Source organism: Sus scrofa, chromosome 15, assembly GCF_000003025.6.
Source record: "Sus scrofa isolate TJ Tabasco breed Duroc chromosome 15, Sscrofa11.1, whole genome shotgun sequence".
In the NCBI taxonomy this organism is placed as follows: Eukaryota; Metazoa; Chordata; class Mammalia; order Artiodactyla; family Suidae; genus Sus; species Sus scrofa.
Window position 1 is genome coordinate 75,161,148 of NC_010457.5, and position 25,057 is coordinate 75,186,204.

General features: G+C 41.1%; 1 protein-coding gene across 3 annotated transcripts in view; it reads left to right on the top strand.

Moving 5' to 3' along the window:
- Positions 1 to 25,057, top strand: part of CERS6 (ceramide synthase 6) — a 334,471-nt gene that overhangs the window by 234,060 nt on the left and 75,354 nt on the right. For all 3 annotated transcript variants that reach the window (XM_021075470.1, XM_021075469.1, XM_021075471.1), the window contains exons 5-6: positions 5,294 to 5,344; positions 9,668 to 9,760. In XM_021075470.1, coding sequence (XP_020931129.1) covers positions 5,294 to 5,344; positions 9,668 to 9,760 — 144 coding nt within the window. The remainder of the gene's footprint in view (positions 1 to 5,293; positions 5,345 to 9,667; positions 9,761 to 25,057) is intronic.

The following is a 25,057-nucleotide window of genomic DNA, read 5'->3' on the forward strand; positions in this document are numbered from 1 at the left end:
CAAGCTGCACCTGCGACCTATACCGCAGCTCACGGCAACACCGGATCCTTAACCCACTGGGCAAGGCCAGGGATCGAACCCACAACCTCATGGTTTCTAGTCAGATTTGTTAATCACTGAGCTGCGACAGGAACTCCTGGAGGTCCTTTCTAACCCTAAAATTCAATATTTTTAGGAAATAACTCCGGTTAATGATTCTCAATTATGGGTATATCAATTCCAAATATCCGTGGTGTTTTTCTTTCATTACTCGTTGCTTGTACACCCAGAGTATCTTGGGAAATGGAAGAATTTTGCTGACCTGAGTTTGTATCCCAGCTTTTCTACTTACCAGCTGGGTAGCCTTCATCTAATTATGATACTTCCTTGAGATTGCTTTTTTGTCTATACAATAATGATACTTACTTTGATGCATATCTGTTCCTCCGTATCCATGGATGCAGAACCCATGATACAGCGGGCTGGCTCTTCTTGACATTTTATATGAATGTCTTCAGCACTCATGATTTTGGAATCCACAGGGGTCCTGGAACCAATCTCCTGTAGGTATTTAGGGACTACTGTGTTAGTGAGAATACAGGCTATTGTACTGTATACACACACACAAACACACACACACACATACGCATATACACACATACACACACACATATATCAGTATCTTACATATATGAATATGTAAGATAACAGTTTGGATATGAAAAAAATGGCAGTATTTCTCCGTCTCACACATATAATCCAGAGATTAGCAGACCAGGGCTAGCAGGAGGCTCTGATACCAGCCTCATCAGAAACTTACATTTCAGGGTCAAAGATGACTGTCCCAGCTCTGTATTATCTCCCTCCAATGGGAACAGAGAAGTGGTGAGAACAGCTCGTTCATGTTCACTTTTAGGAGCAGCATGCCAGAGTGGCATATGTCAATTCCGTTCACATCTCTTCTACCAGAACTTAGATGTGTGGTTCCATCAAGCTAGAAGGTTGGCTGAGAAGCATTGTCTCTATCTAAATAGTGTTTTATTCGTAATTTCTGCCTCAAATGGCCAATATAAAATTTAGAAATAATATGTTAATGTAGTCATCTAACACTGAATTGAAATATTGTAAAAAAGTGCCCAGTAAGGTGCTTTATACCTGGTAAATACCAAGTTAGATCACTCTCCTTACTCTCCGCTGGTACCTTACTATGTAAAGTGTGGTCAAGGTGTAAGTATCACCTTGAAGCTTGTTAAAAATGTAGAATCTCAGCCCAAACCAGACCTGCTGAATCAGAGCCCACATTTTAATGGTTTGAGGACCATCTACACCAGCATGTTCTTTGTCTTATGGCACCTGCTGGCTATGTTGGCTTGAGCACTTACAGTGTTACTATGGGAATTTATATGTGCAAAGTCTTTAAAATCCGTAAAGTGCTTCATAGCATTACTTAAGTGTACATATCTGAGAGGAATGAAGTGAATTTTAAGATATTTGAATGACAAGATTTGAGGATCATTGAGTTTTTGGATTTTCCAGTGTTGATAAGGTTTCCTCATAACCACTTGAAAAAGACATGTCTATTTCCAGAAAATATGCTTGAATCGCCTTGCTCTGTCCTAGATACAGAACTATAATTTAATGATGTAGGAAGATGCTAGGCCCCTCCTTCTAAAATGAGGGTTTTCAGTGTGTTTTTTCATCACCATTATTCTTCCTTGACATCTAAATACTGCAGCTTTTTATGTTCTTAATTATGTTAGTGTCTATACAGACTTTAATATCGAATGAATGTGGAAATGATTCTAAAAAAGATACCTAGAAAAACTGATTAAAAATGATAGGTTTATGGTATCAGTTGAAACTGAAGTTATACCTAATGCATTAAGTTATGAACTTCCAATCCAGATTTGTATGCTAGTGTTGAGCTCTTAGAAATTAGGAAAATCACCTTTTCATGGACTTGTCTTCTCATCTGTAAATTGGGAAAGGTGGTATTTGTTCTACCTGTCTCAAAGAGTTTTGGGGGCTATATAACCAGAGATCCTAGAAAAATGTAGGTATAAGGTGATATTAATTTCCAGTATTGTCAGGCAGGAGGTATATGTGAACATGTACTGTGAAGTAACCTTGTGAACTTTCAACTATTAAAATGTTTGGCAGGGAGTTCCCTTTGTGGCTCAAAGGTTAATGAACCCGACTAGGATCCATGAGGATGAGGGTTCGATCCCTGGCCTTGCTCAGCAAGTTAAGGATCTGGTGTTGCCTGAGCTGTGGTATATAGGTCACAGACACGGCTCAGATTCCATGTTGCTATAGCTGTGGTGTGGGCCAGCAGCTGTAGCTCTGATTCCATATGCCACAGGTGCGGACCTAAAAAGCAAAAAAATAAAAAATATGTTTGGCAAACAAGCTTGCGGGCTGAGCTTTGGCCCTGGGAGCCCCATTAAATTCTCAGTGTTCTGTGCTCCTGCTTCAGATGGGCGGGGCCTAGTGAGAGACCAGGACTCACCCACTGTTTCTGCAGGTTCAGCTAGGTTTCAGCACATGACACAAGCAGGTCCAGGTGATGCACATCTGATGCACCCAGGAAAAAGCCTGCATGTTAGAAGCAAACCAATGATCCAAGAAGCTTACAGGGAAAGAAAGGAAGCTCTAAATGATGGATCTTCCTGGGTCCCTGGGAGTCATACCTTTGCTCTCCTGCCTGTGAGGGAAGGATGGTTGTAGTGGAAGAGATTCCTGCTGTGTCTTTAGAGGCAAACATACACATTCCAAGTGGGCTTGGGACTGGTACGTTCAGAAAAATACAAGTCTTTATGGGCCTTGCATTTAATTTTCTCTTCCTTCTCATTAGCATTCAGTAGATGAATGCTGAAACTGTCAACTTGGGTGTCTCATCCTTGAGGGGAGAGGATGTGAATATGACATAGTTTTCCCTCAGAGACTTTCAACCAGTTGTGGAGATAGCAAAAAACTTTATCTGAGGGAAAGGTAGCAACTGACATTTGCAGTATACTTTAAAATAGATTTTGGTGTTTTGTGCCCACATTTAAAAATAATGCATATATGTGTGTGTCTAAGAATAAGTCTACCTATATCTGTATTTATATATTTATTATATAGAAAAAAGGACTCTAAATGGGCTGTTAATAGTGATAAGAATTCAAATTATTTTTCTTTTTATTCATTATTTTTTTTTATCTTTGTCAGTGGACATTTTTTGTTTATCTGATCCGTAAGTCTGTATACTCCTAAACTTCGGAAGCCTCTGCAGCATTTTCATACTTTCTCTCTCATTTGCTCACAATCACCCTGTGAGGTTGGTCAGTCATGAACATAGATGTCATGGACGAGAAAAATGGAAGAGACAGACAGATGTGCGACTTAGACACCCAGGAAGTTAAGTGCAGTGAGATCATATGATACATACAGCGTTGCGCAGGTGGTGAAACTAGGAAAAAAGGAAGAAGCAGGAGTGATTGAATGAAAGGAGGCTGTAAAGATCCCCAGACATCATTAGGTTTAGGGCATGGCATGGCTTTTTACTTCAGTCTGATTCCCTAAACTGAGGTCTGGTTCAGTTTTTAACAGACTCAAAGGCAGAGTACACAGTGGCCATGTGTGGCTTTGAGACCAGACAGTCTGAGTTTGATTTCCAATTCTGGTACTGCCGGGCTATTTAACATGGTGGTTAATTACAGACTCAGGGTCTCAATTTACCTATAAAACGAGGCAAAGACTACCACTGGTTACTGGAAGGATTCAATGAGCTCATACACGTGTAAGATCCTTTAAAAGTACGTGGGGCATTCCCATGGTAGTTCAGTGGTAACACCCGACTAGTATCCATGAGGACTCTGGTTGGATTCCTGGCCTCGCTCAGTGGGTTAAAGATCCAGCATTGTCGTGAGCTGAGGTGTAGGCTGCAGACACAGCTTGGATCCTGCGTTGCTGTGGCTGTGGCGTAGGCTGGCAGCTACAGCTCCAACTGCAATTCCTTAGCCTGGGAACTTCCATATGCTGCAGGTGCAGTCCTAAAAAGCAAAAGCAGGGGAAAAAAAAAAAGCATGTGGGGCTATGTAATGAGAAACAACTTTTCAGTTGGTTAAATACATAAGAGATCATGGAGAGAAACCCTCAAAAAAAAGTGTGTGGTCATAGGTAGGACTCAACAGATATTAGCTAATCTCTTCATCCTCATGATCATGGGTGAAGGCCTGATAAGGATGATGGCAGGTGGAAGGATACCTCGATGCCTTTCAGAGAGACAACTATATTACCTTACTGCAAGTGGCAGCAACTTTTGATCCTGTAGGGCCTGAAACAAGATAAGGAGGTTAGGTCAGTACAACTATATCTGACATTAATTTTTCAATGATAGCATTATCATTTTGAGATATATAAACACACCCAAGGATTGGATTAATGATAAATTATGTTTCTTAATAATAAGAAACATGGAGATGTATAGCAAATATATATAGATGTATACCACCAAGTACTGATAGCTATAGATCAGGGATGCCAAAGAATTATGCAGTTAATACAAAAATATGAGAAAGCTTATTTCTGGCATATGGGATGGTTCAGCTGTCTGTTCAAATCCATACCACCCCCACCCCCCAGCTTAATGTTTGGAATCTGTGTGTATACTTAGATGTTCTCTCTGATTTTATGGTGCGGTAAGGCAAGCGATGGATGTTAAATTAAGGATTGTTTTGTCTTCGAAAGATCTTGACCATGAGTCAGGGAAGGGAATGTACTCTGAGGAATTCCCTCAGGCCTGGGCTTAGTCAGAGCTGTCCTATTGAAATAAGTATACCTGCTTGCTACTGACCCCTGGCCAAGGCATGAAACAATTGAATAATAATGTCACTTTGTAAACACTGAGTTGGAGGAGTTTCAGGGTAATTTGCACCAACTGTCAGCATTGTTTATTGATAATAGCGAGATTGATGATTTGCATCTAGTCATGGTGAGACAGCTGAAGGGCTCTCCTGTTGAGGCTGATTACCTAGCAGGGATGGAGCTCCGTGACCAGCAAAACATAAAAAAACACCAGCTAGGACTCTGTCCTGGGAGTAGCCTGAAGTACTGCCAGTTGATCTTAGAAGATTACCCAGAGCTGATGTGTGATGCAATCCTGATTGCTTTGCTGTCTTGTTCCTAATTGTGCTAAGTCCTTCAGTTCTCATAGGTAGATTATCAAAATCCCCACATATGGGAGTGGGGCATGCAAGAACTGTCATAAACACCTCTGATCCTGCTTATTTTCCAAAACATGTAAAAGGTGTTTCTTTGTCATATTTTTCAGACCCCCTGGCTGTGGAATACAAGACACTGCTGGTACAACTACCCCTATCAGGTAAGGACACATGACTATGAGGGTTTTTACACACATAGGGTGTCTTTCTTAGGTCAGTGTCATGGTTCTAGGCAGGTCTCAGCAGGCTGGCAGCGACCTTGCTTTTTGCCCCCCTCCCCCTGCCCCTGCTGCTTGATGGTGACCGTGGACTTGTGAGGGAGGTAGTTTGTGTCAGTAAAGTTCAGAATGAAAGCTCAGTTGCTTGAGCAGATGGATTCAGTGAGGAAAGTGCATTTGCTGGAGAGTATGATACAGTCACTTCAACAGGTGGATAGTTCCTAGTGGCCCATCTGCTTCTAATTACTGAGGAAAGCCTGATAGTAGCCCCAGCCTGTCTCGAAGGCTAGTGGGCAAAGCTCGAGGGAGGGGACATGGTGAGTTTGGCTCACTTGGTGGCTTTGGAGGCTCCTAAATGTGTAAATCAAGCACTGTTTCCTTGAACGCAGAAAAGTGGGCTTGTACCACGTAGACAAAAATAGCATTGTTGAAAATGGGATTAAAATCACATCCCAGGAAGGATCCCTGCCCACTGACGTACCTTTACCTCTGTCCACGAATTCAGTAATATTAGCATGTGTTGGTCCCTAGTTCTATTACTATTTGACGAACAAAGCTGGGACTTTTCTAGAAATTTCATGTTGAAAACTTCTAGAATTTCTATTTCAATTGTTTTTTTTTTAAGAGAAACAATTATATTATTTAAGAGAAATAAATGCAGCCAGATTTTTTTGGTGACAAAATAGAGATAGGCATTGTGATGAGCAACTTGGATTTTTGAGTTTGAGATTCTTTGGGTTGGCTTTTTAGAGGCATTTGGTCTTGCTGGTGGCACAGGGTTGATGAGGAGTGGGTGTGCCTGAACTTCTCTTGACAGTATTGCAACAGGGAGTAGGGACTGGCATTGGATACTCTTCTGGCAAGTTCAGACTAGGAACACGTTGAAGTGGGATTCCAGTTTGCATTTCTATCTCCTTTTTAAAAATGTGTTAAATTTTTAAAATTATGGTTGATTTATATTAAAGTATAGTTGGTTTTTTAATTAAAGTCTATTTGATTTACTTTACTGTTCAGCAGAGTGACCCAGTCATACGTATATATACATTCCTTTTCTTATGGTTCTTCCATCATGGTCTACCCCAAGAGATTGGATATATTCCCCGTGCTATACAGCAGGACCTCATTGCTTATCCATTCTAAATGTAATAGTTTGCATCTCCTAACCCCAGACTTCCAGGTCATCTCACCCTCTCCATTTCATCTCTTTTACATAGTTTATTCAAATTAGAGGAGACTGTAAATCAGCAACATGATGTGGTCAGCAAAAGGGGAGCATTCTGGACTATCTGATAGAGACTAAAGCGACATTGAAACCAATCACTTATTGCACACGATTACAATTCTCAGGCCCAACCACCATTTTACTATCTTAAAAACTTGGAAGATTGCCATTTACTGCTCTCTTCATGTCCTGTAATGGTACACTAAGTTGAAAAATCCATATATTTTTGGAGTTTGATTTGCAAAAGTACATCAAAGGCGTCTAGAAACCTTTACTCGAATGGTAGTGTGGCAGGTGCTCTAATGCACTACATTTTTGAGGCAAATTCTGTCATGTGAACAATATTGAGACAAATGCCACGTGAAATGTAACACCCGCACTTCTTCATAGCTCTCATGTAGTCTGAAATTATGTTCATGTTTATGGCTGCAGCTGAGAAATTGCTTATTTCTGAGAAAATTAGTTGCTAGGGCAGTGGCCCAAAATGTAGTTGCAGACTGTTTTACAGATGGAATTTCAGATTCAACATGAAAGTTGGAGGGCTTAGTAGATACAGTTATGTTTAAAAATAGGGGACATTATTAGTATAGAAGGAAAGATACCATCTGTCAGGATTCAGATCAAGATTGTCTTCTAATAAGTTATCATTGCTTCTCAATGAATAATTCAGCAAATAGCTTCCCAAATCTAGGACTGATTTGTGATCGCTTGTGGGAACAGTGATGACCTTTGATAAATTCCATATTCTAATTTAAAAAAACATTATTTGCTTTCCTTGTGTATGTGGTGGAGGAGGGAAACTAAACAGCATATAATTATTATGCATGTAATTATAGTGCTTTGTGGGTAACTATGTCTACATAAATATATAGGTTGCAGTTCAGAGTCAGTCTTAAGCCTGAAAGTATACTTTTAATGATAGAGCATGCTTGTGAATCATATTATCTCTTTAGTATATATATTAAATAAATAATTGAACAGTTTTAGATGAAAGGGTAGTGGTCTACTTCAATTTTATTAAAGACAGTGCTCCTTGTATATGAGCATTTATTTGTTACATGCATAATGCTTTTTATATACCTGTACATTTTAAGTTTAAAGGTGCATTCAGTTGGGCCTTGTATAGCTTGTCATAAAGAGCACAAATTAGGAGTGAGAAGCCTTATGTGGCAAATGCAGGGCTTCACTGGCTGTGAGACCTGGGATCAGCCTCTCAGCCTGAATTAACTGACAGAAGTTTCCTGGCAATTATACAATCTAGAAAATGGTAGAACTGCTCTTATAGGATTTTTATGAGAGTCAAAGAGTCTTCACATGTAGGTAAACGTTGTCAACTGAAAAGGGCTTCGCTATTATAGTTGTTGTGATGCTAGGACCCTCTCTTTCGATTCCTATGGTTTGTAGATGTATTTCTCACTTGTCCTCACAGCCCACTGTGACATTTTCCCAGGGGGTGATGGCAGTGATGCAGTGGGTGATCAGCATGAAATCAGCATGAACATCAACATTTAACCTTGGCTTCAAGGGTCCTGAAACCAAGCACCCTAGTTTTTTTTGGGTTTTTGTTGTTGCTGTTTGCTTTTTAGGGCCTCACCTGCAGCATATGTGGAAGTTCCCAGGCTAGGAGTCAAATCGGAGTTACAGCTGTTGGCCACAGCCACAGCCATGCCAGATACAAGCCTTGTCTGCAGTCTACACCACAGCTCACAGTAATGCTGGATCCTTAACCCACTGAGCAAGGCCAGGAATCGAACCTGCATCCTCATGGATCCTAGTCGGGTTCACTGAGCCACCCTATTTTCTGGACTTCATTGCTGCCATACGTCTGACCTGAACACCCATCCCTTGTCACTAATGCCTTTGAGTTTTAAAAAGACAGTTCAGGGGAAAATATGTTCCCTCCAGGATGATGCTGAAGTTTGATAAAAACATAGATGCTCATTATCACTCAGCACTTAGGCTTGCTGGTAGGAGAGGATCCTGTCTTCGTGTGTTTTGTTGGCAAAGATCAATGAGAGGGACAAATGTTTTCCTTGATGTTCATGCTTAGAGCTGGTATTTAAGTGAATACCTGCTTGTTATGCTGCTCTTGGTTTGCAGAGCATTTCATGATTTTAACTGTGTTTGCTTTGTGTGTACTGGTGTGGATGTGGTTGTGGCAAGAGTTTCAAAGCTCCTTCATTGATTCTGATAAAAGCAAGTTATTTCATTACAACTCAATACAACAAATAAAAACAACTCATCGAAAATGTTTTTTTAATAAACTCTGTTGTGTTTATACGGGTTTATGTGCAAAATAAATATTACTGACCTCCGCTGCCTCTCTGAGCCTCTCCCCATTCCTGAACCTCTGAAACAGGTAGGGCATGTATTACCTCCGTTTTACAACAAGTAAACTAAGGCCCAAGTTTTAGACCTAATTTCACTTCAGAGCTGGGACTTGATCTCAGATTTCCTGCTTGGCTACCTAACCTTGTATCTCTTCCTTGTCCCCCTGGTCTTTTAATGAATATTTTTGAATTTTTTTTTTACCATTTACAATGTCCAGAACATTTCCTAGAAACCAGAAAGCTCCACTAAATGCACAATTTGAAACTATGCCTCAGGGACCCAGTCAGTCTTCCAGTTTCTCTCACCTCCTTCCATTGTCCCTTACTGTAGAATCTCAGACGACGTGTCCAGAGTTACTCCTTCTGAGTATGTTAGATTTTTTGTTTTTTTGCAGGTTACCTAAAGGACTCTTGTAGATATGCACATCAGAGAACAATAAATGTGGTTGTTAAAATGAATAGTGTATTGGGTACCAGTACTGATTGTGCATGCTTTTTCACACTTTTTTGGTTGGAGATGAAAAAAAAAAAAAAACTAATGCCATCAAGCTGTGGGTTAGAGGCATCCCTCAAAGTTTCTTCATCCACAGAGAGAATGGGATGGGAATTTGTGGAGATGTAAGACTGTGTCATTTTTCAACACTGAGCTTGAGATGTTTGGAACACAGATTAATTATTAATTATTAATCTTTCCTTTTTCTCTCTGATCCTCAGCCACTCACGCCTGACCTTCACTACTATTATATCCTGGAGCTGTCGTTTTATTGGTCTTTAATGTTTTCCCAGTTCACTGATATCAAAAGAAAGGTAAGAGTGGGTATGTTGTAAAGGCTTGCAGACATGTGTCTTTAGTGGCCCTTGGCAGATGGTGTTGAGTCACAAAAGCACTCACTTCTATTTTCCCATCAGCACTGTATTACTACTACTTTTGGCATTATTACAGAACATTCTCTACTTTGGTTTGCACTATTTTATATATTATTCCTAGTGTCTCTTCCCTCTTCCCTCCCCCCCAACCTAGTGTTATTTACTGCATGAAAAAATACATAGCAAGTTCCCATCATGGCACAGAGGAAACGAAATCTGACTGGGAACCATGATGTTGTGGGTTCAATCCCTGGCCTCGCTCATTGGGTTAAGGATCCGGTGTTGACATGAGCTGTGGTGTAGGTCACAGATGCAGCTCGGATCCCACATTGCAGGACACAGATCTGGTATTGCTGTGGCTCTGATGTAGGCTGGCAGCAACAGCTCCAATTAGACTCCAGCCTGGGAACCTCCATGTGCCGTGCATGCACCCCTAAAAGGGCAAAAGACACCACACCACACACACACACACACACACACACACACATATATATATATATGGAGAGAGAGAGAGAGAGAGCGAGCAATGAATCTTAACAGCATTAATTTTCTCTCAGTCTGATTAGCAAGTCCCCCTGGTCTCCAAATTAAATAAGGAAGAAAAAGTGTACTTGTAGCTCCTGGGAGAGAATAAAATTTTAGTGTCCAGCCCTACAAAATGAAGTTTTCCCCAACTGAAGAGTTATCTAGCATCAAAATATATCAGGAAAATAAAAAGCATTCCTAAGTGAACTGTGATCTAGTTTTCACCCCTCCCGGCCACTGGAATAGCTTTTGCTGAGGGTACCCTTGCCCTCTTAAGTGTTAAACCCACTCATTCTATCCTTCATCTTACCAGCTTCTGGGCAGAATTGGCACTTTTGGCTATTCATTGCTTTTTTTTTTTTTTTTTTTTTTTGCCCATGAGGCTGTTTTCTCCAGATTCCCATATTTGGACCACTCCTTCAAAGCCATCTCTCTTGGCTTCTATCCCAGTGCTTATGCTCTGCATATTTGTGTGTACCCAGGGTCTGGTCCTAGATTGCAGGAGGTCACTCCCTGAATGATCAGGCTTATCACCCTCTGGCACTGTCAACCATAACTTCAGTACTAATAACTTCTACATATTTCTCTCCTGTCCCAAAGCCTCCGGGGTCCATACTTCCACATATCTAGTCAACATAATAGTATTATGTTCTTCTTGTTATTTTATCAGTAATCCTCACAATGACTCCAGACCTAGCCTGACCATTTATTATTTATCTTCCTTTTATGAATGAGGAGACTGAACCTTATGTACAAAATGTTTCTGACCCAAGACATCATCATCCCTTAGTCTTGTTCCACTCCAGTATTTAAAAAAAAAAAAAAAAATTTTTTTTGTCTTTTTGTCCTTTTAGGGCTGCACCAGCGGCATATAGAGGTTCCCCAGGCTAGGAGTCTAATCAGAGCTGTTGCTACTGGCCTATGCCAGAGCCACAGCAACGCCAGATCTGAGCTGCATCTATGACCTACACCATAGCTCACAGCAATGCCGGATCCCCAACCCACTGAGCAAGGCCAGGGATCTAACCGGCAACCTCATGGTTCCTGGTCGGATTCAGGAACTCCACTCCAGTAATCTTGATAACTAACGATTATGTTGGCAAGACGTTTTCCTTTTCTTGCCTCTCTACATCCTTGGGACCTACTCGCTTGATAACTAACGATTATGTTGGCAAGACGTTTTCCTTTTCTTGCCTCTCTACATCCTTGGGACCTACTCGCTTAACGTGGCTGAGACATTTAGTTTGAGTTCTCTCTACTTTTGCTTAATCGACAGTCTCCTAAATGGTCCTCCTACCTAAATGGTCATTCCTTTCACTGCCATTGAAGAGTTTGTATGTTTTTCAAACCTTTAAGACAAAGCCAGAATACTTGGAGTGATATTCAGGATTGTTACCACGATTCAAACCCACCTCTCCTGCCTTATCGCCCACCCTTCTCTCCCCCTTCTGATACACACATATGTCTTAGTTACAGATAATCTTCTTACCATTGTTGAAACACATTTTTTTCTATGTATCTTTGTTTTTTATAAGATCTTGCCTGTGGCTAGAATCTACTCTATCCCCTTCCTCCTAGACCAGACCAAGCCACAAAGGAATCTCTTCTTTGAAGCCTTATTCGAATTTCCCATGGTCTTTGACCACTTTTTCCTCTATTGCTAGTTTGCCAGTGCCCAGTACTTACCATACTGTATTTTTAACAGTGTGATGACCTGCCTGTCTCCCTTCACCAGACTTGGAGGGCAAAGAGCAGGGTATAATCATCTTTATACCTCTTGTAACTATCAATGCACCTGCTTGTGGTGGGGACCAGTGAGTTTAGGGTGAATGAACACATAGAGTCATCAGAATGTCTTCTGACTGATGGTAATCTTCCAAGCTCCTTTGCAAACAGGACTGCATGTTATGATGGAGCCCAATACTGTGATATGGCATTTTTTTGTTAGATCAGGATTCTGCCAAATCACACAGTATCCAAGTGGCAGCTGAAGAGTGTGTTGGAGTCTGTGGTCTAGTACCTTCAGTGCTTCTCCCAGGCCCGCTGTTGCCACTCTCCTACAGCAGTGGTTCACTAGGCCGGCAAAAGGCTACCTTCCCTGACCCATATGGCTGCATGGCTTTAGTGTGGTATATGTCGTCTAATTCTGGAAGGACTTAGCCATAGCAGATAACTCAGTGATAACTCAGTGACACCTATAATTTGTGCTTCCCTCACTCATCATTCCAACCGCTCTGCATCAGTTTCTGAAAACACTTGAAGATCCTTTAGTGACTGTATGCCAGTTAAATCTGCTCTGTCTCATGTGAGGCGCCATCTCATACCTGTAGTCAGTACACTTGTACACTATCTCCTGTGTGCCAGGCCCTATGCGCAGCTCATTGTGCATTTTATTTATTTATGTTTTATATCTTTAATTGTGGTAAAAATACAAAATAATAACTTCACCATCTTGACCATTCGTAAGTTGTACAGTTCAGTAGTGTTATGCATATTGACACCAGTTTCCAGAACTCCTTTCATCCTGCAGAACTGAAACCCTGTACCCGATAATCACCATTTCCCCATTCCCTCCTCCCCCAATCCCCACCCTGGCAACCACCATTCTACTTTCCGTCTCTGTGAATTTGACAATTCTGTGTACCTCATGTCAGTAGAATTATACCATATTTGCCCTTTTGTGATTGGCATATTTCACTTAGCATAATTTCTTCAGGTTCATCTATATGGTAACTTGTGGCAGAATTGCCTTCCTTCTTAAGGCTGAATAATATACATTTTATTTTCTTTTGAGGAGCATTTTTCCGAGAAGTCACAGAAAACACTTGTGTAACAAAGAAGGAAGTTCGATTATTTTTCTGCTCTTGTAGTTGGGAAAATTGATGTACAGTGACTTTATGTAAAATTTTCAAGATTGTGCAATGTGGGAAAGAATTCGTTACCAACCCAATCTCTGAGATTCACTTGTAGATGAGACATTAGATGTGTCTTGCCCTCTTCAGCTCTTTGCCATTTTATTGGTTCTTCTTCTGCTTAGTGAGAATTAAGGATGCCATTTAGACTCAACGAGATTAATGAAAGCGAAACTGACTGTACTTGGCCCCCAGAAGCCTAGTCCCGGGGAGACATTGCTGCACTAAAAGTCACCAAGCCTCTCCCATTTGCTTGAGGTTCCCCAGCTTGCATCTACCATGTCTTTTCACCGAACCAAGAGGACTCTCTCATAGAGTCTTCATTATTTTTAAGCCAAATGACCATTTTCTTAATCATTACCGTAAGTGGATTATTTTCAAGCATTAAAGTGTGGCATTTGATATGGTTCTAACATATCTTGCATCAGTGTAGGAAAAGCCTACAAAAAGGGTCATTTTCCAGGAAAGTCTCTATACATATTGTCAATGTACAGTGTATATATATATATATATATACACACACACACTTTATTTTCCCCTGGTCAATGCTAATAGCATGTTTTAGCCACCTGGCACCTCTCCCTTCTCCCCTTAGTTAGAGTACTCTTGCACGTTCCTGGCTTATTCTTGCTTCTTGCACAAAATGGGAATTTGTCTTCTACCATATGTGCTTGTTACTCCACACAGGTTTTAATAAGGAGGGCCTTCTCCTCTGCTGCCATTTCTCATTAGTGAATTGTAGCCCTTGCTCTTCTCCTTTGCATCTTGCTGACTATCACTGCAAGTCCCTGATGGTTCCCTCCTCACTGCCCTCCCACCCGGAGGACCTGCCATTCCAGCCATCAGCCAGGATTTATGGTTTATCCTGCTGCCAAATACATCCCTACCTTCTATATTGCACAGTTAACCCTCACCCTCTGAAAACAGCCTGCCCTCTAATTACAGAATAGAGATGTTTGAAGATGCTCATTGACAACCATAACATGGAAATCAGCTTCTGAAGGCTATCCAGAGGGTTGTTAAATAGAAAGCTTATTAAAAATGTTTCTTTGGTTGCCTTATTAAATGACAATGAACTTAAACAGCCATTTTCAAATAGCAACCAGAATTTATAAACATTTGATCCAAATGCATGACTTCAACTGTTAGGATCAATATCTTAAAATACGAAGTTTAGAAATCACTTTTTGTAACTTAATTGGTTCACGAGTCTTTCTAAAAATGGCTTTTAATATTTACAAACTCTTTCCCTCTAGAAACGTCCTAGGATTGCCATCTCTCTCTCTTTTTTTTTTTAATTGCTCTGTTTCCAAATAGAATCTGGAGTTTAAAAGCAATTGGAGGAGTTCCCTTGTGGCACAGTGGGTTGAGTATCCAGCATTGTCGCTGCTGTGGTGGGGGTTCTATCCCTGACTCAAGAACTTCCACATACCACGGGTGCAGCCAAAAAAAAAGAACTTTCATGCTTATGGTGGCAGAACACATTGCCTGTCTTGGTCATTTCCAGGGTTGGTGGTTATTAGGTCAGTGATGATATACATACTATTAATCTTCTCAGAGGGAAGGGACTCGCCAGGATATAGTCATTTGGTATAATGGACCTATAATTTAAGTATTCTATTATATGCTACTAAAGTGTGTCTGTCTTTTTGATATTTATTTCCTTCCTTCTTTTTTTCTTTTTTTTTTCCCATCCCTTCTTCTCTCTTCCCTTCCCCTCCTCTCTTCCTTTCTTCCTTCTTTTTGTAAAAAAGAAATCGTTAAGGCATCTTATTAAAAAGCAGCAGGTATATCCTTGGTATTCAGTATTGTTTGAATTACCTTTGATTTCTCAAGGCTTAATTTTTGTTGTGATTCTCTCTGTCAACACCAGTTCACAATGAATATTTCTCCTGTGCATCTAAATTTTCTAAGGGAAGCTAATAAATATGATTATGTTGGAGCTCAGAACAGCTTGCTTGTGTCTGAGCCCTGTGTCCGTTTTAACTAGGCTGCTGTTTGGCTTGACTGCCTGGGCCCTCAGCCAGTGAACCCTGCTTGTGTTTGGAGTTCTTTGCAGGAAATCATCCATTGTCAAGTTAGGGCCCAGCTGGTGAAATCAGTGTGTTGCTCTTTTGGTCTTTAACCTGAGAGAAAACCTACATCTTGTAAAAGAACCCTTACAGAGATTAAGTTTAGCAAGAAACTTGTTGGCAGCCTTATGTTTTCTCTCTGGTAACTTTGGTAGAAAATAACCAGTGTCCATTGCTATGAGTGCTTTAACTGCCTTTGAGGCACCTGCCATGCTCCAGATATTTCCTGTTTCAGTTAGCTTTAGGGGAAAAAAAATGCTTGCTTTCATCTCTTAATAAGGAAGCAGTATGGCATAGATTTAATAAAACAATGTCCATGAAACCATCCAGTACAATGCTTGACAGAGCTTAGAGCAGTACCTAGCACATAATGACCAAAATTTGGTTGAATCAAAACATAGTGCTAAGAACAAAAACAAATCAAAAAACCTTCCAAACTCATGGTCACAAATTTTTATATTTTGGCTCAGTTGAAATGAACAAAAATAATTAGGAAAAGGAACTAACTTAAAGTTGCCAACCTTTCACTTTTCCTAGACATTTTAAAAACACTGACCACTTATTACTATTAGTTCATAAAAGAAAGGACCTTTTATGTAACTTTTTTTTTTTTTTTCGGTCTTTTTGCTATTTCTTGGGCTGCTCCCGCGGCATATGGAGGTTCCCAGGCTAGGGGTCGAATCGGAGCTGTAGCCACCGGCCTACGCCAGAGCCACAGCAACGCAGGATCCGATATGTGTCTGCGACCTACACCGCAGCTCACGGCAACGCCGGATCGTTAACCCACTGAGCAAGGCCAGGGACCGAACCCGCAACCTCATGGTTCCTAGTCGGATTCGTTAACCACTGCACCACGACGGGAACTCCTTATGTAACATTTTAAAGGAGAAAGGACACCTTGTAATAAAGGACAATCCTTTAAATTTATCATTATGAAAATGTTCCTATTTTTCTCATTTTGTTCTAGACTGGGGAAAAATTGTGGGTAATATGGCTTCTTAGAGGTCAGAGGCATGGGATCTAGAGATCATCCCTGCCCAGCACCACTCTTTTTTAGATTTTTTAAGTTAATGTATTTATTTTTATTGAAGTATAGTTAATTTACAATGTTGTGCCAACTTCTGCTGTATAGCAAAGTGACCTAGTCATATATATAATATAAGAAAGGAATATATATACACATTTCCTTTCTTATATTATCTTCCCTCATAGTCTGTCCCAAGAAACTGGGTATAGTTCCCTGTGCTGTGCAGGAGGACCTCTTTGCTTATCCATTCTAAATGTAATGGATTGCATCTACTAATCCCATCCCTGCACCATTCTTAATTTGGTGTGACCTTGAGTAAGTCACTTTTCCTTTCTGTGCCTTTCTGTTCTGGTCCAAAGAAGAGAGTTCATACAACCTTCCTCATGGGAGTGTTGTGAACATAAGTGATACGTGCTGTTGGGACAGTGCTTGATACATAACAGATGCTCCGTATATGTTAAGTGTCACTTTAACCAGATATTGCCAGCTTTCTACTACCCTCAGGCTCATGGAAGATTGTATTTCTCAGCCATGTGCCCTCTAGTGTTGGATGGGGCTTTGTGACTGGTGGCTGTGAGTAGAACTGACTAGAGTCACATTTGGACTGGAGTAGGTAATTGCCTGTGTGAGACCCTCTAGTGGGTCTTTTCCCCTCTGGTACAGTGATTGGTAACATCTGCGATGGAGGCTGCTCCATCAGTCTGGGCCCCTAAGTGCTGGTGATAAACCCAGAGCCCCCCCCCCCCGGCCCAACCAATTGGTAGTATGCAGAAATGGCCTTGGAGTTCCCATCGTGGCTCAGCAGAAACAAATCTGACTAGTATCCATGAGGATGCAGGTTCCCTCAGTGGGTTAAGGATCCATCATTGTCATGAGCTGTGGTGTAGGGGCAGATGTGACTCGGGTCCTAAGTTGCTGTGTCTGTGGCACAGGCCGGTGGCTACAGCTCTCATTTGACCCCTAGCCTGGGAACTTCCATATGCCACGAGTGTGGCCCTAAAAAGACAAAGAAAAAGAAAAGAAATAGGCCTTTGTTATAAACCACTGAGATTTTAAGGGCTTTTTTTATTGCCACATGATCTAGTGTATCCTGAGTGGTGCAGCTGTTATTAATAATACTAATTATCATCTCCTAGAACAATAATTGGAAAGAATTTGTCTAAGCGTGTTCTGCAGACACCTGGAGATTCCTGAGACCCTTTCAGAAGGTCTGCAACCTCAAATCCATCTTCATAATAACACTAAGATATCATTTGCCTTTCTTGTTGCATTGAAATTTGCCCTGAGTGTGCGCAAGTAACAGTGGGCAAAACTGCAAGCAGTGGCACCCAGCAGTATGGGTGGTTTTTGTACTCTTCACTGCCACATGCTTGCAGGAAGGAAAAAATGTCAGTTTCACCTGAGATCGCTTTTGTTGAAGCAGTAAAAAGTATTACTTTTAGTAAATCTTTATGATTGAATATACCTTTAAAAAATTATTTTGTGTGATGAAATGGGAAGGAAGCATGGCTAGCTTCTGCCGCATGACACTGTACAGTATGTCTCAAGAAAAATCACATGCAGTCAGTGCTTTGCTTTTTGGGCTCAACTAGCTGGTTTTTTTTCCCTGGAGCAAATCTCATTTTCACTTGAAAGAATGATGGAAAATCTATGGTTTCCACCTTGTATATTTGGTAGACATATTCTTGAAAATGCAGAGTGGACCTGTCAAGTAAAACCATTGACATTATTTGTTGTCGATGATAAAATTCTTGAAAATTAGATCTTTGGAAGACTTGTGCCCCCCAGCAAGAGCTTGGTAGCATCTCAGTACCTAGGCTTTTTCTCAGAAGACTTGTAGTGACCTTAATAAATGTGACTTTTAAGATATTGTATAATAAACTGTTTCATGAATTCCATGAGCCAATATTTTCCAAGTGGCTGATGCAGGATGCTCCAGAATCATGCCTGAGTGAAAGATCCACTCAAAGGTCAAAGAGACCAAAGGGTTTTATGTAACAAAATATGAAGACTGTATTGATACGCATTCAAATTCCACATTGCCGACTAACCTTTATAAATGTCCCACTTGTTGGGAGGTCCCATTGTGGCACAGGATCCCATTGTGGTTTAAGGATCTGGCATTGTGCCAGCTGTAGTGTAGGTTGCAGCTGTGGTTCAGATTTGATCCCTGGCCTGGGAACTTCCATAGCGGGTATAGCCATTAAAAACAAACAAACAAACAAACAAAAGAGATATCCTATGGTTGTTGAGTTTTGGTACAATAGCAAAAATAGTACGCATAACTATCTGAAAAGACAATTAAGATACTTCTCCCTTTTCCAACTGTGTGATACTAGATTTTCTTTACATTCTTTAACTAAAATAACAGGGCAGTGGATTGAATATATATGCAGTGATGAGAATCCAACTCTTATGTCTTGAACCAGACATCAAAGAGATCTGCAATCATGTGGAACAGTGCCACTCTTCTTACCATTTTTTTTTAAATTTTGGAAAATGTGGTAATTTTTGTAAGTGTATTTATGTGAATTAATCGATAATGAACTTTAAAATACCTTAATGAATGCATTTTACATGTTTTACATTTTTATGTTAATTTTTGATACTTATTTTGTTACCATATTTAGCTCTGTTAAGGAACATATATCATTCCTAAATATTATATTATTTTGAATTTTTGGTTTTCTTGCAAAAACCCACTGGTAGGTTTTGTTTTTGTTTTTGTTTTTGTTTTTTTGTCTTTTTGCTATTTCTTTGGGCCGCTCCCGCGGCATATGGAGGTTCCCAGGCTAGGGGTCGAATCGGAGCTATAGCCACTGGCCTACGCCAGAGCCACAGCAACGCGGGATCCGAGCTGAGTCTGCAACGTACACCACAGCTCACGGCAACGCCGGATCGTTAACCCACTGAGCAAAGGCAGGGACCGAACCCGCAACCTCATGGTTCCTAGTCGGATTCATTAACCACTGCACCACAATGGGAACGCCGTAGGTTTTTTTTTTAATTAAAGTATAGTTGATTTACAGTGTTGTGTCAATTTCTACTGTACTGCAAAGTGACCCAGTCTACACACACACACACACACACACACACACACACATTCTTGTTCTCATATTATCTTCCATCACGTTCTATACCAAGAGATTGGATATAGTTCCCTGTGCTATACATGTTTTTTTTTAATTCCTCAGTTTCAATGTCCTGCTTGATAAGTACTGATAGATATGACCCACATAAACAAACACTTTTTGGTATCCTCAATAATTTTTAAGAATATAAAAGGGTCCTGAGATGAGAACATTTGAAAATTGTTCATTTAGATTATTTTATTTTATTTATTTATTTATTTATTTTTAAATCTTTCCAAGAATGTGACTCTCGGGTAGTGCCTCAGATTGTATCGGCATCTCCTTTCTTTGCTTGAAAAGCTAAAATCATGCCCAGTGACACCTGATCATCCTGAGAGGGATGGAGGATGATATAGAATTCCATCTGCATAACCTCAGTGCTGCTACTTGCAGACACAGGCAGGCACTTAGCTGCTCTTTCACAGAGGCACCAGGTCGTTCTTTTGTGTGTCCACTTGTGATTGGAGTAGCAATACCCTCCCTGCAAGCTTAGGTTTCTTCAGAGGCAGATATTCCTGACTCTGAGGCCTCTGTCCCATTTCTTTATCACTACAGTGTCTCCAGAAGCTAAGAGGCAAAGAAGAGGCAGCCCATTTTAGTAAGCCACCTGCTGTGATCAAAGCATTTCAACCCAGTGCTCTGTGTAGGCTGGTGGGACAACAATAGAACAGTATTGTCTGGGAAAGAAAAAATGTCATGTCTTATGGGGCAATTTTATGAGGTTTTATTCAAAGGCCACCTTAACTAGTAGCTTATTCCAGTAGTCTGGCCCCCAAGTGCCTTCCAAGGGAGGCTCTTAAGCATCTTTAGATCTCACAGTCAGATGACCAGCCACTGGACAACCCTGGGGGAGCACAGGGGTATGGACGCTGTCCAGGGCAGGGGAGGGTGCAGCAGGAACCTTGGTTCCAGCACAGTGCCAAGGGCCATGGTGGGACGGGGGACTTCACCAGGACCCACACGGTGCTGCTGGCCCAGGGCCTCAGGGATCCCACCCTCTCAGGAGGGACCACTGACCCTGGCAAGGTTTCACTTTCATTTCAGATATTCAGTCATTCTGCTTTCTGGGGAGTTTTCCACAGGTCATCGTAGGAGTCTTGGGAAAAAACCTACTTTGGCCTATTTAGCTCTAACTTCTCCCTGACTCGGTGACTCCCCTCCGCCTCTATCCCCTTCAATGTAAACTGACCCATCTCAGATTCTTCCCTTTGGCCTCCTAAGAAGAGGAGCCTCTTCCACTTGTGGCTGGTCCTAGTTCTCACCTTAGTTCTCCGTCCCCCTTCTCTTTCTAACTCCTAGATGGGACCCTGTTCTCTTTGTTGGTCTCTCACTTACGTGTATTTTCCAGTGTCCTCTCTCTGCTGCCTCCTTCCTCATAGTCCTTTCCTTGTTTCTCAGTGTCCTTTCACTCGTTTCTCAGAAGCAGCCACCTGTGACCAGAGCCTGAGCCCAGCATCACACAAAACTGGATTCAGATCTGCCTCTAGCCTGCCCTTACTGTGTAACTCTGGAAAAGTTGCGAAGCTTCTCTGTGCCTCCGTTTCTTTATCTAGTGGCATTTCCAGTAGTACTCACCTTATGGGGATGTTGTTGAGAATTAATCATTGTGTTGGGCAGAACCTTTGGAGCCTGAGGATTAGTAGGCAGATCTCAGGGTGGACAGAAGTTCACCAGGTAGTCAAATTGGAGTGGGGCTTGTAGAAAAAAGAGACACAAACATTCCAGCCAGGAAAAAAATAAGTAAGTAAATAAATAAATAAATCCAAAGGGACAGAGGCCTCATGGAGGCAAGGAAATGGATGAGTGAATTCTGCAGGTAGTGTTCTGTCTATTGGTGAGGGAGGCAACTTGAAGGAAGAGGAGTTAAAAGAGAGATGGTAAGGATGATGATAATCATGTGAGTTTCCCTGAACCCCTCCTGACAGCGTACAGCATTGTCCCAACCTGGCTGACCTAAAGGGGACTTTTCTTTCTTCCATCTAAAGCACAAAATTGAGTCCTTGATGGCGCATTGTCAAGGGTTTTATAGTAAATATGAGGATGACAGCTTTTGAATCCTGGGATATTTCTGATTTTAGTTGAGCACAGTCTGCCCTCTACTGATCCTTCTGGATGTTTTCAACCCAAGAGGGTTTACTTAATATCAAGTGTTGCCATTGCCTTTGTCCTTAGAGATGTTGCTCCCGCCCCCCTACTCCCCCCAAAAGGAAAATAAAATCTGTTAACCTGTGCCTATTAAGACTTAAGACTATTATGTTCAGTACATTTTAAATGTCTCAGAGGTGACCGTTCTAGCACTAAAAGCTGTACAAATTAGTGTGGCTGGGCCAAGAGTAATTTAAACAGAGCCCAGGACATGTATATAAAGCCCTCCAATGCTGGGTGCTTGCAGTTTGGCAAGACTTGTAGTGATGGAAGACATCTCAATACCAAAATTTAATGAGAAAAAAGATGTGTGTATAATTAAGAAAAATATCTACGTCATTTGAAAGTAGAGTGCATTTGGAGAGTGTACTTTCCACAGGAAGAAGAAAGGAAAGCATGGAGGAGAACTCCAGGGAGTTGCAAATTAAGTTCTGAGGTCTGGCCAGGCACAGTGGGAAGGAATGGTGGCATTACCTTACTGTTTTCTGTTGTACAAATAAAATTTTATTGCAACTTTTTCCAGTAGTAATAAAATCAAGTAAAGATTAAATATTAACTAAATTATTCATAGTAGATGAGATTATGAGTTCTTGATCTTAAAATGGAACCATAAACATCACACTGGAGAAAGACTGGGTAAACACTGCTTATACAGCAGTTCTTTATTTCATTTGCGTATGTACCCAGAAGCTCTGAAGTCATGGTATGCATAGAAGTACAGAGAGTAATATTGAACCTGACAGACAGCTCTTGTTTTTACAAAAGCTCAAGCTTTTTGTGAGCAGACTCTTTGGTTTTCAAATTATTGTGAAGCTGTGTTTATAAGTTATCATAAGAATTTTGGTGGAGATACCTACCAAGACTCTTTTTTTTTTTGGCTTTTTAGGGCCATACCAGAGGCATATGGAAGTTCCCAGGTTAGGGGTCAAATCAGACTACAGCTGCTGGCCTATGCCTCAGCCACAGCAACACATGATCCAAGCCTCCTCTGCAATTTATACCACTGCCCATGGCAATGCTGAATCCTTAACCTACTGAGCAAAGCCAGGAATCAAACCCACCTCCTTGTGGATACTAGTCGGCTTCATTTCCACTGAGCAGCAGTAGGAACTTCCTTCAAACTTCTTTATAAAGGGCCTGCTACTAAATATGCTAAATTTGCAGGCTGTGTAGTCTCTGTGGTGACTACTTAACTCTACAACTGTAGAAAGAACTCTACCCTAAATAATCAACAAATAGATGTGGCTATGTTTTAAGGAAACTTTATTTACAAAAGCAAGAGTTCCTGAGAGATGGGATTAAGACGGCAGAATAGAAGGACTGGAGCTCAACTGCTCTCCTAAAAACAACAAAATTTAAAACCAAATACTAAGCAATCTTCAACCAAAGGCACTGGAAACTTTGAAAAAGATATCCTACTCTAGAAGACAAAGAGGAGGCCACTTCAAGAGGTAGGAGGGGCAATTACATGATATAAGCAACTCCATACCTCCTGAGTGGGAAGCCCCACAGTCTGGAAAGTAACTGTATCACAGAGACTCACCTACAGGAGTGAGAGTTCTGAGCCCCACATCAAACTCCCACACGTGGGCATCTGGCACTGGGAGAAACAGCCCCCGGAGCATCTGGCATTGAAGGCCAGTGGGGCTTGTGTGCAGGAGCTCCACAGGACTGGGGGAAATGGAGACCCCATTCTTAAAAGGTGCACACAGACCTTCAGGTGCACTGGGTCCCAGGGCAAAACAAAGTCTCCATAGGAATCCGGGTCAAACCTGACCGCAGTTCTTGGAGGACCTCCTGGGAAAACAGGGGTGAGTGTGGCTTATTGTGGGGGAAGGACATTGGAAGCAAAGGTCTTGGGAACATTCAGCCGCCTGTGCCTTTCTCTGGAGGTGGCCATTTTGGGAAAACGTGGCCCCACCCATCAACGCTGAGAAGCCCCAGGGCAGGCAAACAGCAATCCAGGTGGGATCACAGCCCCATCCCTCCCTTGGTAAACAGGTTGCCTGAAACCCCCCCACCCAGGCACACAGCACCCCTCTAATCTCACCCAGAGACAAAGCCCCACCCACCAGAGGGATAGGAATCAGCTCCACCTACCAGTGGGCAGGCATCACTCCCTCCCATCAGGACGCCTACAGCAAGCCCCTGTACCAACTTCAGCCACAAGGGGGGCGGACACCAGAAGTTAGAGAGGCTACAATGCTATTATCTGTCAAAAGGTCACCACACCAAAAACCTATAAAAATGAAAAGACAGAGAACTATAACTCAGATGAGGGAGAAAGAAAAAACCCCAGAAAAACAGCCAAGTGATCAGGAGATTCTCAGCCTCCAGGAAAAAGACTTTAGACTGTTGATGCTGAAGATGATGCTGGGGGCAAAGATGGATAATGTACAGGAAACAAGAGATACAAGATATAAAGATACAAAAAATAATATAAATATAAAGATAAATATAAAGATATATAATTTATTATATAATATATATAATTTATATAATTTATAATATAAATATAAAGATAAATATAAAGATACAAGATATAAAGATATAAAAAAGATATAAAGATACAAGATATAAGAGATACAAGATATAAAGAAGAGATACAAGATATAAAACTTAAGCAAGAAGCGATGCAAAATACAATAGCTGAAATAAAAAATTCATTAGAAGCAGCCAACACAGAATACAGGAGGCAGAAGAACAAACAAGTGAGGTGGAGGACAGATTAGTGGAAATTATGGATGTGGAACAGAAAAGACAAAAAAGATTGAAAACAAATGAAGAGAGTCTCAGAGAACTCTGGGACAACATTAAATGCACCAACATCCGTATTATAGGGGTGCCAGAAGGAGAGGAGAGAGAGAAGGGGACAGGAAAAATATTCCAAGAGATAAGTAGATGAAACCTTCCCTAACCTGGGAAAGGAACCACTCACTCAAATCCAGGAAGCCCAAGAAGTACCATAAAAAATAAACCCAAGGAGGAACACCCTGAGACACATACTAATCAAACTGACCAAAATTAAAGACAAAGAGAGCTAGGGAAAAGAAACAAATCACATACAAGGGAACCCTGATAAGGTTATTGAAGGGTTTTTCAGCAGAAACTCTGCAGGCCAGAAGGGAGTGGCATGACATACCTATCTTGATGAAAGGAAAAAACCTCCAACCAAGATTACTTTACCCAGCAAGGCTCTCATTCAGATTTGAAGGAGAAATCAAAAGCTTCACAGATAAGTAAAAGCTAAGAGAATTCAGCAACATTAGACCAGTTTTACAACAAATACTAAAGGAACTTCTCTAGGCAGAAAAGAAAAGAAAGCTGCAACCAGAAACAAAAATACCACAAATGACAAGGCTCACCAGTAATGGTATATGTATAGTAAAGATACAAAATCATCCACGCACAATTATGCCACCAAA